This window comes from Dama dama, chromosome 6 (assembly GCF_033118175.1).
Source record: "Dama dama isolate Ldn47 chromosome 6, ASM3311817v1, whole genome shotgun sequence".
NCBI classification, from domain to species: domain Eukaryota; kingdom Metazoa; phylum Chordata; class Mammalia; order Artiodactyla; family Cervidae; genus Dama; species Dama dama.
The window spans coordinates 29,350,390-29,364,019 of record NC_083686.1 but is presented as its reverse complement, the minus strand read 5'-3'; the positions used below and the strand labels follow the sequence as shown (position 1 = coordinate 29,364,019).

General features: G+C 39.4%; 1 protein-coding gene across 3 annotated transcripts in view; it reads left to right on the top strand.

Moving 5' to 3' along the window:
- The window catches only part of SLC4A4 (solute carrier family 4 member 4), a 355,228-nt gene that overhangs the window by 316,167 nt on the left and 25,431 nt on the right, over nucleotides 1–13,630 (top strand). For all 3 annotated transcript variants that reach the window (XM_061145831.1, XM_061145832.1, XM_061145830.1), the window contains exons 17-19: nucleotides 1,325–1,438; nucleotides 3,006–3,167; nucleotides 12,495–12,673. In XM_061145831.1, the coding sequence (XP_061001814.1) occupies nucleotides 1,325–1,438; nucleotides 3,006–3,167; nucleotides 12,495–12,673 (455 nt within the window). The remainder of the gene's footprint in view (nucleotides 1–1,324; nucleotides 1,439–3,005; nucleotides 3,168–12,494; nucleotides 12,674–13,630) is intronic.

Here is a 13,630-nt window from a genome sequence, read left to right as displayed (position 1 = left end):
TCACCCTGAGATCATGTGACCACTGCTGAATCAATCCTGATTTTGTTTAGGAGCAGGCTTCCTCGAGAATGACTTGACTGTGAACTTCATGAAGACATGGATTGTATCTGTTTTGTTCCCTGGTATCCCTGGCACCATGCTAAGTATTAGGTTCAGTTGGTCCTTCATTTTCATGGAAGCAGAAGTTGTGAATAGAGAGAGCTGAATGTGCTAAGTAAATTTCTGTTGAACGATCAAGCTATGTACTACCGTGAATACATACCTTACTGGGAAACTCAGCTCTTCGTGCTCCAGTAATGCTTCTAGGCCATTGTCAGTTCCACTCCTCACTGCAGAGGCCCTGACAATCAACTCAATGGTCCCGTGCTCCCTGCTGAATCAGATATGGCCATTCTGCACCCACTCCATGTGACTTGAGTTTAATGCACATCCCACAAAGCCCAGCCCTTGCCCCTAGCCAGAGGCAGGTACTTAGGAAGTTTAAAGGCTGTAAGCTAATGGTAACCACAGTTAAGAAGTAGTGGAGAGAGAGGGAGGCTCCACAGACAGGAAATTTTAAGCACTAGCCTAGAGTGAAAAAATACTTTCTTTGGCCAATTTAATGAAGCCATCAGATTTCTGTCTTCCATCACTTTTTGTTTCTCTGAGGTCTTCAGTCTACTCATTACCCTGAAACTGTAACCCTTTCTCTGCTAAGTTCATGGAGTTTTCAGGTTACCTTGTGGAATTTATCTTGCTTTGTACTCATCATTGTTGTTGTTTAGTCACTCAGTCATGTCCAGCTCTTTGTTACCTCTTGGATTATAGCCCACCAGGGTCCTCTGTCCATGGGATTTTCCAGGCAAGACTACTAGAGTGGGTTGCCATTTCCTTCTCCAGTGCATTTAACCAATACTACCTCCCAAATAGTAAAAAAAGAATTCTATGTCTCTGTGCAGATTTTTATATGTCTTGAAATTTCATCCTATCCAGCTCTCCTTTCTGTGACATACAGGAAGAGAGTTCAGTACTTCAAGGATAAATTTTCTTTGATTCCCTTCCTTTATCTAAACACACACACACATGCACACACACACAACACACATACCTGCTTGGTGCAATTAGATTATTTCTGGCCAGGTAAGAAAGTGATGCAAAAGCAACTTAAAAAAAAATCTCCCGGCAGTCTGACACCTCCTTTAATTTGTTGATGAAGCTGTTACTAGAAACTGTTAGCAAATAACAGAATTCTTCATTCACTTCAAACAGAGACATATATATATATACACACACACACACATATATCCAGTGCCTAAAGCTTCCTGTTTCTTTTTTCTCTTCCCAGGCAAGAAAGCTCATCAGTGACTTTGCCATTATCTTGTCCATTCTCATCTTTTGTGTAATAGATGCTCTAGTAGGTGTGGACACTCCAAAACTAATTGTGCCAAGTGAGTTCAAGGTAGGTGAATCTCTGTCTTTTGGTCATCCCCTGATTTTCTTTTCTTTCCCATATTCCATTTCGTCTTATCTTTGAGTTAGTTTTGTATTGTTACCCATTTCTTTGTTATAACTGGTCTCTTGCTATGCATTTTGTCTGTTCTTTCACTAAAATCAAATGCTTGACTAGAACTAAATGCCAGGTTCACATTATACTGATTTTGATTGAAAATACATGCATTATAAAATCTGTTTTATCTATTTAGAGTATTTAAAGTATCCAAAACATTTTCAAACAACTTTTAACCTTGATGCATATAGTAATTCTAGGATGCAATATAACTATCATCCTGATTTTGTGAAGTTGAGATTGAAGCTTATAAAAATTAAATAAACTTTCCAAGGTCACATTACTAATTCAGTGCTGTTTTCCTGCTACCAAACAGCTTGCTATAACACACGTTTCTATATAATGTGCGTTTTAATTATTACAAAGACAATATGGGAATTATTCATTTTATAAACCTATTGGTATGTGAAGACCTAATGGGTAGAATTTACATTTCAGTCATTCTTGAATATCCCTGTCTAAATTTTCCATTTTAAGTCTTTCACTTATTTTCTAAAACATCCGTAATCTTTCTCTTCATCACTGATAACCATATATTTGCTGAGAAAAATTAAACTAACAGCAGTTTTAGCTTCATGACTCCCTAATGAGAAAGGAATATTAGTGTTATAGCAAACAAATTTTTTTTTTTTGCATTTTCTCTGCCATTAGCAAAGATAAGTTCTCATTTATTCAGTTATTTAAGTCAGCATTTATTGAATGTTTGCTTTAAGTCAAGCCCTGTACTGGGGATTTGAAATACATTGAAGAGCAAGACAGAGTTCCTTTCTTTTTAAGCTCACAGCCTGGTAAATGTAGTAAAATGTATATAGGTTCAGTGATGGAGTTATGAGCAAAGTGAAGCAGAAATATCTTTAGAAGTGGGAATTTCTCAATAGTAAATGTGGAGAAAATAATTCATAGATAGAATTCTATTTTAGTTTATTTGTATTGTTTAAAATTTGGAGAAGAATAGGAAAATATGAAAATAAGAAATATTTGGTATAACATTAAATATTTGTAGCTTTTAATATATTAATTATGAAACCATTTCAATATGGCAGTAGTAGATACAACTTCAGTGCAATTGCTAAGACTTATGGATAAAATTCAAGGTGATTTTGTAGTTTCTTGCCTGCCTCATTACTGAATATTGCATTTGGGTTTTTCTTATGGCCATCCCTTAAATCACTTTCTTCCCTCCTGAGTCTTATCTTAGATCATCCTGAACATGCAAGGTGACATTTGCTTCTTTTCTATCACCCGATAGTCTTAGTTTTCCTTCATTTAAAACATTGTCTTAAAAATAACCTCCTTTAGGAAGTTTTTGGTGAATAATCTTTGTCTAACCTATCAGTAGAACTGTTTCTGTTGTTTTAACTTGTTGACTCTCCAAATAGAAAACTGTCTTCCCCACTTATTTTTCATCGTGGAGTATGTATTAGTATTGTTTCAAATAACGTTTTCTCTCTTCTTCAAGCCAACGAGTCCAAACCGAGGGTGGTTTGTTGCCCCCTTCGGCGGGAACCCCTGGTGGGTGTACCTTGCAGCTGCCATACCTGCCTTGTTGGTCACCATCCTGATTTTCATGGACCAGCAAATCACAGCTGTGATTGTGAACAGGAAAGAACACAAACTCAAGGTAAATGTTCATATCAACAGCTATCATTGCCTTCTCCTTCCTTTGTACGCACTACTGAAAAATACCGATTACTTCAAAAGCAAGATAGTTTAATTGGCATGTTATTTAAGACTTGGCAGAGTCATAGATCACCCTGTGTGGACACATCTGCTCGGTGTACTACTTTTGGAAGACCTTATTTAATCCTGGAAAAGATTGTTTCAAATCATGTTTTCCTCACCACTGGAGAGGGCAACATTAACTGTTTACCACTAAGCCACTGTTATGCTTCTGATTTTAACTTGGTAACTGTCCTCTATGAAGGCAAAGACAAATGCTTTTTCTAAAAAACTACTGAAATAAAAGTGTGGGTGTTTTTCAACCTTGCCAGAGTCAATTGGTCAAAATAGTCACAGTGTCATCCTCCATTCAAGGAGGTGCGGATGGACTCTGCTGTTTGATGGAGGGATGGTAATGTTACACTGCAGGACAATATGTGGCAAAGAAGGTATTGTTGATTGCTTAGACGCTTGATGGATATAGTGTTCATACTTTATATCCATTGATAGATTTTTGAAGGGGTGGTGGTAAGACTAATTCATGGAAGGCCAGGATCCCTTCACACTGCGTTTTAGGCTTGAAGTTTTCCAAACTGCAAAGGTAATGGGAATTCCAGCCCCAAACTCAGTTGTAGTTTTATGGTTAGGAATATCTTTAGAGATTTTTTGTAATGGCATTATATCTAGTGGAAAGGCAAAAAGAAGTATGTGTCTTCACTGTCTCTCTCTCTCTCTGGGCGGGGGGAGGGGTGGTGGTGGAGTGTTTTGGCTTTTTTTCCTAGTTGACCAAATGGCTATACTGTGTTTAGAGTATCCTAGTTTTATTTCAGAGGAAGTCTCCCATCTATACCCTTACCCCTTATGTCCCTAGGATTCATATGGTCATCCTAACTCATGCCTGAGCCCCCCAAGGATTAGCCCAGTGTTACAGGGCAGGCTCAAGCTCTTGGGTTTACTGATGTGGTAGATTTATTCTTTCTTGTTGCTATTATTTTTTGTTTCCAGTATTTCTCTTACTTTCCGACAGATAGACCGTGATTTCTATGAGACATTTTTTGTATTTTGCTGAGCATTTTTAGATGGTCTATACTGGGAGGTATTTTGGTCTTTGTTTAGTTTGAAAGGCTGGAAATGGATGTTGACTAATATATTTTATTCCTAAAATATTTGGAAACATCTTCTTACTTTTGAGATCTAGTTGGTCAGATTTGGTATGTGTCCTTGAAGGCAAACACCTATTCTTTTTGCCCATTAAGTTTCCTTACTAATAAAATGCAGAATTTTGAGTTTAGCAAGTTTAGGATAGATAAAATATTGAAATTTTACTCTTCTATTCCCTGTAGAAAACATTGGAAAATCAAGGCATATTAGGATTTACCTCTTAAAATAGGAGCTGGATATATTTAAAAAGTGTTTTCATCACCACTGGAATTGCGTATTTGAAGTTTTTCCTTTGAATGACAATAGTTATAGAATAAGTGCCAGTGTTTTGACACAAATCTAAAGATACCAGTGGAGCCATGATCATGAATTGAAGGCTTCTCACTCTGGATATTGTTTTGTTCAGATTTTGTTTGGAAAGAGGCTATGGAATGTGAACATTGAAAATTCTGTCTAAAACGATCAAGAGCCCTGACTGCTATGAAATTGATTCAAAAGAGAAACCTGAAACAGTGAGAGAGATGGAGGCATTGTGATGTGAAAAGCGGCATGTTCAGGGGTGGTGTTTGCTTTGGCTCTGCGTCCAGTGGCTCTGGCCGGCTGATTGCTCTGTTTGGAGTGGGACCTACCTTTCCATTGTGCAATCGGCTCTGTACTGGTGAGGAACACCAAGGCACTTGGCTTTTTGTGGCCATCCCTTTGCTTAGTTACGTTCCACATTATTCCTACAGAGCACTCAAAAGCAAACGAGGTTCAGCAAGGTCACAACTTCTTCAGGGCTTTTCCCTGAGTCATTGGCAGGAGCAGAAAGAGAGTTTGAGCTTCAGACCTCAAAGCAAGGGATCCTCCTCATAAGGAAAGTGATTTTAAGTGTAAAGATAGGATGTGGGAGGGAAAATCATTTGGAATCAGTATCTAGAAATAGATATTAGATCATTGTAGCAGTAAATTTTGTGTGATATACTCTATGGTAAAACCTTTGAGTGTGTTTTCTTGGATAACTACAAAAGGTGCCTTGTAACTTTTTCCTTTCTATTCCTTCTCTCATACCTTAGATTCAGTCCTTTAATCTCATGTCTAGACTGTTCTAATGGTTTAACCATGAGTTAATGACCGATCTCCTTTGTGTCATTTCAAAACCTGGGACTTTTTAAAAAAACTTTGTTCTTAGATGTCAGTCCTATAGTTCTAAACATTTATGCACTTTACTTCCTCTAAACCTTTCCCCCTTGAAGAATGTCCATTTGCCCTAGCTTGGAATTTAAGTGATATGATCTCACCCGAAATTTAAAATGATTCTGCATACTATTCAGTGTACTGATCAGATGAATTATTGGCATCAAATCTGCCAGTTTCTTCTGCTGGTTATTCAAACTTCCCTCTCCACTCCTCAGTGATTACCACCTATCAAAATCATCTCCATCCTTGTAAAAACTTGTCAGTGAAATCTTCACTTATAATGTAATTTCCATTGCATTATGTAATCACATATACAATATGTAATTTCTATTACACCTGTTTTTGCTCTTGTTATGTTTGTACTACTCTATGCATTGGTCTTCCCTGGTTTCTCGGCGGTTAAGAATCTGCCTGCAATGCAGGAGATGCAAGTTTGATCCCTGGTTGGGAAGATTCCCTGGAAGAGGAAATGGCAACCTATTCCAGTATTCTTGCCTGGGAAATCCAATGGACACAGAGGAGCCTGGCAGGCTATAGTCCACGGGGTCATAAAGAGTCAGACACGACTGAGAAATTGACCCACACATACACGCTGTATGTTGGTCATGTAATATCTTGTGCAGTAGTTTTTTAGTATAACTTCCTTTTCTTCTTTTCTGAGCCAAAACATTTGCAAGGCAAGGACCATGTTTTAGTCCTTTTTCCAGCTCTCATGTGGCCCATCACACTGATTTCCATAAGGTAGGTAAACTAAACACATACTGAAGAATTTTGTTATCTGGGGCTACATGGTCCTCAGAGTTGTACTCAATGTGTAAGGTGGGTAATAACCGAGAACCTTCCAACGCATCTCTGGTTCTCATAGGGAGTGTGAGAACTTTAATACTAGTCAAAGCCCCGTTTAGATGTCATCACTGCAGGACGATTTTGTGGGTTCACACTGGACACGCTTAAACACTCTGTACTCTTGGGTGTCTTTTTCAGACCTCTTTGAATCTCGGTTTAGAATACATTATAATTTATGTACAAATCTGTGTCCCTCCCTTTGGTGGGAAAAACTGTGTCCTGGTTCTCAGTGTCCCCATAAACCACCTTGCTCTCTGAATCCAGGGGGGCTTTTTAGCATGAATGTTTATTCTGTATCTGTTCTTATGTGCGTACTGCCCCTGACCCCTTTGTTATCATCTCTCTATCAAATACACTGTCGGGCTCGTCATTTTCTCTCAAGAGATTTTTTATTTCTGTGGATTTACTTCTGAATGACTGGTGTTCTATGTTGTCAAGGTACGTATAGTATCAAAAGGAAGTGACAGTTTCAATGCCTGTCCTTGTACTTAAAATATTCTCCAGTTTAAGAAAGCAGAACATCCTTTGGATTCATATCCATGAAGATAAAAACTTTTATAAACTTTAGAGGGCAGACTTAACCTTTTGCAAGCTTACTGAGTCCTTGCTATGTATAGAACACTTGTGTTAGATATTAAAGATTAAAATTGTTCTCAGTCATGGTCTCTACCCTGAAGGAGTTTCATGGATTTCCCTTCTTCACTACTCATATCCACCTCTAGGTTGGAATTGACCTTGTACTTGTATATTGCACAAACCATGAGTTCTTTTCTTCCACCTCTGACTTCAACTAATAATCTATAAACCTTTCAAAGGGAGGTATTCTGTCTTATTGTTTTTATCTAACACAAGATCTAGCATAGGTGTCCAATGAATGTTTATTTAAAAAATAGTTTTCTAAGTAAAGATATAAGCAGATGCAAAGGCCCTGGGGTGAGGACGAGCTGGTGTGTTGGGAAACAAGTAATAAACTAGTGTGACTAGAGCCTCTGGGAATTAGTAATTCAAGATAAGGTCAGTGGAAGTGGGGCCCAATCACCACTGAACAGACACTCTCAACTTCGGCATTATTGTCTTTCTGAATAATTCTTTGTTGGTCTTGTGTATTGTAGGCTATTTAGCAGCATCTCTGGCCTCTATTCCAATCACACTCTTTCTCCCAAGTTGTCGTGACCAAAGATATATCTCCAGACATTACTACCTGTCTCCTGGTGGGCAAAATGGTTATGGTAAGAAACACTGGTATAGGAGAATTTTACAGTGCTTAGGTGTTACATTCTAAGTGAAACAAGAAGCCACTGAAGGGTTTAGGGCAGGGAAGTACCATGCAATGACTGAGATTTTAAAGAGATTACTCTATGAGGAGAGTGAACTGTCAGGGACGAGTTTAAAGCAGAGGTTTGTGTGGCTAGAGCTCTGTTGAGGGCCAAGGGTTGCTGAGTGAAGGTGAAGGAAGCCAGGAAGCTGAAGAAGGCAGTGGCCCTAGGAACGAGGGGTGAGGAGAAGATGTCACATGGCATTTTACAAAAATGGTTCCCATTGCTCTTATGATTAAAACTTACAAAACCTTTAACAAAACATGAAAATTCTTAACTTCTTTAGCCTTATTTTATACCTTTCCCATCTCCTCCTAAGGACCAACTCAACTTAATTTTCTCAGAATGGCAGCCTATTTGCCTGTTGTTTTCCCCCTGATTCCCTATGTCTTGTCTTCCAGCTGGTTATGGCTCATGTTTTAGGGCTCAACTTGGATACCACCTCCTATGTAAACCATCCCTGACTTTAAGCTGAGTTGAATGAAGGTGTTCCCCCTTTCATGGCATCCCAAGCTCACCCTTACTATCGACCTTTAGCACTGTGGTATTGAGAATGCCTGTTGATTTCTCCAGCTCTTTTATTACTCTCTGAACCATTAGAGGACAAGGACTGTGTATTAACTGTAATTATATTTCTAGGATCTAGAAGAGTGCCACTGAACAGATGAATTAACCTGCATTCATTTATCCAACAGACATTTATCTAGTGTCCACGCTGTGGTGGGCTCTGTGTCATGTGCTGGAGTTTCGGTAGTAGAGAAAAGCTTTGCATGTGGTCCCTGTCCTCATGGACCTTCTTGTCCCTGAGGGAGATGTGTCATTCCAGTAATCAATCACATTGTCGCATTGCAGATAAGTATGGTGCTGTGAAATCAGGGCAGGGTGCTTGAAGAGTCTGTAAGAGAGGGTTTGATCCAGTCCAGAGGTACTGGGGGTTCCAAGGTAGCAGCACTTACACTGAGATCTCACAGGTCATCAGTAGGGTTAGCTGAGTGCGCCTGGGTAGTAAGAGGAACACAGGAGGGCACAGGACTCATTATGTAGGAACAGGCTTTAGGGAGCCAGTAACCTGCTGAGAATGAATGACTTAAATAATTGAGTGTGGCTGCAGTGAGAGAGGGAGGGTTGGGTCTGGAGAGAGAACAATGTGGAAACAAACCATGTAGGGCCTTCGGGTCAAGTTGATGATTTTCTCTTCCTTTTAAGAGCATCAGGTACTCTCAGCCTAGTTAAGGGAAAAGAAGACTTTTTGAAGGGGGTGATGTCAAGAGGCAGGGTAATTATGTGTTTATAATTACTTTGTCCCAGAACTTTTATTTGTTCTGATGGTTTTGCAGTTACCTTTGTATTCTACTTTCTACAGTCCTCATTCCACCCTCTTTGGTATTATGTGGCCCCTTTTTGCTAGTCTCCAGGATATCTAGTTCAGACTTGTTTTACTTGAAATAGTTTAAGAAACCCTGGAGGGACTTCCCTGGTGGTTCAGTGGTTGAGAATCCACCTGTTGAGACATGGGTGTGATCCCTGATCCGGGAAGATCCCACATGCCGAGGGGCAGCTAAGCCCGTGTGCCACAGCCGCTGAGCCCACACCCTAGAGCCTGGGCCACTCCACAAGATAAGCCATTGCAATGAGAAGCCCATGTACTGCAACTCAAGAGTTAGCCCCTGCATATCACAACTAGAGAAAGCCCATGCAAAGCAATGAAGACCCAGCACAGCCAAAAATAAATAATTTTCTTTCTTTAAAAAAAACGGGGGTTAAAAAGCTGGCTTGATTTAAAAAAAGAGAGAGAGAAAGCATGGGGGTAGCTCACCTCCATGACTTTTTCTGCAACCACTATACTTTTGACCCATTGATCTGGTCAGTGTGAACATCCTTAGGTTATTACAGTTTCCATGATGACAAGATATGGGGATTCTGCCCATCAATTACCATGTTGGTACTTCTAATATAGTCTTGAGTGATTTAGTCTAAGTAAAACTTGTAGCTATGTGATATTTCCAGATGTTGTCCACCTCCCCCGTACCCCCACAAAAGGTTCACATTTCTGCCAATCAGCAAGTAAGTTTTAATTTTTTGTATCGCTAACTAAGAGTTTATATTTGCCATTCAAAAGAATGTACACATTCTACTTATCATCCACTTTTTAATAAACTTCAGTTGAGCATTGACTATACATCATGTGCTCTGCTTAGGTATTCAGGATGCAGTTCCTCATGTTACTTATAGTCAAATATCAAAGACAAATAAACACACCTACAATTTCAAAACAGCATGATGAATGCCGTGATAGAGGAAAGCATAATTTAACAGAGAAACATAAAGGAAGAGACCTAACCTAACCAAACTCACCTATCTCACCTGGGATAAGAAAGGAAAAACAATCAGGAAAAAAAAAAAAATTTCCTGAAGGCTGATTTAAGAATGAGTAGGACTGAGCCAAGGGGAGAATATAGGCTTTTCTAGGGAGGGATGTTACGTGGGCAAAGACACCAAAGGCATCAGTAAGACATATTTGAGGAATTGGTTGAAAGTGGCTGTAACATAAGATCCAAGTGGGACAGAGGTCAAAGACGAGGCTGCTGATGTGAACAGAAGCCAGGTTGTGAATGGCCAACACACCCACAGCAGAAGTCAGCAAATCCTCTATGTCCCACCTCAATATAAAGCCAGAATCACCCAGATTTTACTCCGTTCACTGGTGCCCCCTGATTCCAACCACAACAGTCACTTACAAGGGTCATAGCAGCTGCCTCTTCATGGTTACTGTTCTCTTCCGTCTGCTTCTAACACAGCATCCCTGGCATTTAGAATGTAAGCAAGTCATGTCATTCTTTGCTTTAAAACCCTACAATGGCTTCCCGCAGTATTCAGCATACAAATCCGACTTTAGTTCTCCTTAGTGCTTTCCACTGGTTTAGATACTGTATAGATTACTTGTTTATGTTCTTTACCAGTGCCTCCTTCAGTAGGACGAAAACTCCACTAGTGCAGGAATTTTTGTCTGGTTTATTTGCAAATATGTCACCAACACCTAAGCCTGTGTCTGTTCATAAGTTGGCAGTCAGAGTTTGTTGACAGAGTGAATGACTGAGACCCCCAGATGTAGCATATATTCACCTCATTAGTCACTCCCTTGCCCTCCTCTCCCCTACCTTAAACTAGTCCCAGTTCAAACCTTTATGCTTTTTTACTGCAATGAACTGGTCTTATGAATATATATTAACCTATTTGTCTCTCAAGGAGGCTTTCTTTCTTAGTTAAACCTGGACAAAGTAAAAATATGCTTTTCTTTCTTGTGTCAGTCATCCTTCCCTGTGATGAGTTCTCTGAGAACAGGATCAGACCCATGTGTGCAAGCCAGGGGTAAAATCTTGGCATTTCGGTGAGAAGAGAGTGGTGTTCTGAATAATGTAACAGGATCTGAATGATGGAGTCGCCGGGTTCCTGGTGTAAAGCCCACTCTCATTTTTCACAGTCAGCCTCCCCACTCCCTCAGGTTGCTCACACACTGGCTTTTGGCGCCACTGCTCCCATGCTGTGAAAATGGACTGCTCTGTTTTCTCAGGCTCCGTGGGGGGGGTTAGGCATTTGGTTTCTTCACAAACAGAGCAGAGAAATATAATCATAGAGTAACATCATGGACACATTTAACAATATTTATTTAGTGAGTAAAAGAGCTAGACCTTTTGTTACATCGTCTGCTCTTCCAGTCAGTAAATGTTATTGTGACTCTCTGGCAGTGTTTGAAATCAGGCTATTCTTATTAAGGGAGTATAATTACCTTAAGTGTAATGTTTCAGAGGTTGTTAAACCATTATTTTCGTGTACTATGAGAGGTGAGAGATGGTCTTTTATGTACTTTTTTGTCTTTATTTTTTAATTGAAGTACAGTTGATTACAATGTTGTGTTAGCTTAAGGTGTTCAGCAGTGATTTAGTTTTTTCATATTATATATTTTATATATATATATACACACACATACATATATATATAAATCTTTCTTTTTAAGATTCATTATCGGTTGTGCTATACAGTCAGCTGCTGTTGGTTATCTACTTTATATATATTACTGTGTTTATGTTAATCCCAGACTCCAAATTCCCAACCCCCATTTTTCCGTTGGTAACCATAAATTTGTCTTCTATGTCTGTGAGTCTATTTTCGTCATGTAAATAAGTTGTTACAGCATTTTTTTAGATTCTGCATAAAGTGCCAAGGTTGCTTTTCTTAAGGTTGCTTTCAGATCTCTAGTCTACATGTGCTGCGTACTGAGTGAACAGCATACTGCGAAACAGTCAAGCAAAGAATGCATTGTGTCTGTTTTTAAGGAGCTTATTGTGCTTATGTTAAAAACAACCAGTGTCACTGTTGCTACTGTCATCATTCATTGGGCTCCTACTCTAGAACCATCACTACCGTTTATGCTCCCACAAGAAACTTTGCCTCAGTTACTTTATTAGGGGATCTCAGTAACTCTTCAAGGTAGTTGTATATGTCCATTTTTCCAATTATGTGATTGGATGCAGAGAGGATAATTAACAATAAACAAACAAGCTGTGACTCAAGCTCAAGGAGGTATATCATGTGACAGCTTTGCATTTGATTACTGAGAGATAGCCTGAGGAAGATGAAGCCTCATTCGAGGAGCTCACCTTCCAGTAGATATGTATTCCAAGCAGAGTACATTGGTTTCTTTTGGTAATCTTAACTCCCATCTGGAAATATGGCTAAACAGAAGTATGTGTGCTTTCTCCACGTGGCTTTGTTACCTCTTGCTGCAGAAAGGAGCTGGCTATCACCTGGATCTCTTTTGGGTGGCTATCCTCATGGTGGTGTGCTCCTTCATGGCCCTTCCGTGGTATGTGGCTGCTACTGTCATCTCCATCGCTCACATTGACAGTTTGAAGATGGAGACAGAGACTTCTGCACCTGGAGAACAGCCCAAGTTCCTAGGAGTGAGGTATGTTAAATCAGAAAAAAATGGCTCTACAAACCATCCCACTCACACATCTATGTGTCAGTCAGAAGGAGATGGGCCAATGTGGAGGAGAAAGGACTGGTGACAAATGATTTATTTTGGACTTGCTATTCTAGAAAGGACTAAGTTTTCATTTGAAAGAGAGTCTTTAACAGTTTCTTGAGTTCACTTCTCAAGTTACATATATTTCCTTTGAGTAGCAAAAGGCTAAATGGTACAGAGTAAAATCTCAAACAGGTCATTCCATTTCTTCAACATGCAGGTAATTTTAGAACTATGGTGTGTACTATATCACAATCATAACTAAAGGCTAAGGCCTTTAATTTTTCAGCTCTGTTGAGACTTTCTAAAATTCTTGAGTCTGCTTGTGATTTTCAAGATTCTATGAAAGGAAAGGAATTCTTATTTTCCACTTAATTTTCTGTCTCATAAGCACTGAGAAACCTTGACCTCCAGCTGTTCAATCTGGGTAGCTATGAAGGGCTTTTATAAGACCTTTATACTCTACTGTGTATTTTTTGCAACAGACTCTGCTCCTAAGTGCTCAGGCGACTAGCTCACACGACCAGGCCATCAGTTCCCACGCCACAACAGTGGGTGATTCTTTCTTGGGAGCTGGGGGAGGGGGTTGTTGTATGAGAATCATATTTGTTAAAAATTACTTTAGTTGTTGTTGATTTGGAAATGAGACTGATGGGATTTACTGCATTTGGGAAATTCCCTGAGCTGTTTGTTAATTAGAATGTGGGGCAATGTAATAACTGTCTCCTGTGAAGGAAGGTGTAATTATATAGTATAACTTGTTTAAAAAATAAGGGTTTCATATAGGCCAGTAACTGATTGACCAAGAGCAAGGGATTTTTTAACCCTGATTCTAAAAGGACAAAGGATTTAGCAGAATTACTTTTTTCCCTTGATGGATTCAGATCACATACTGCA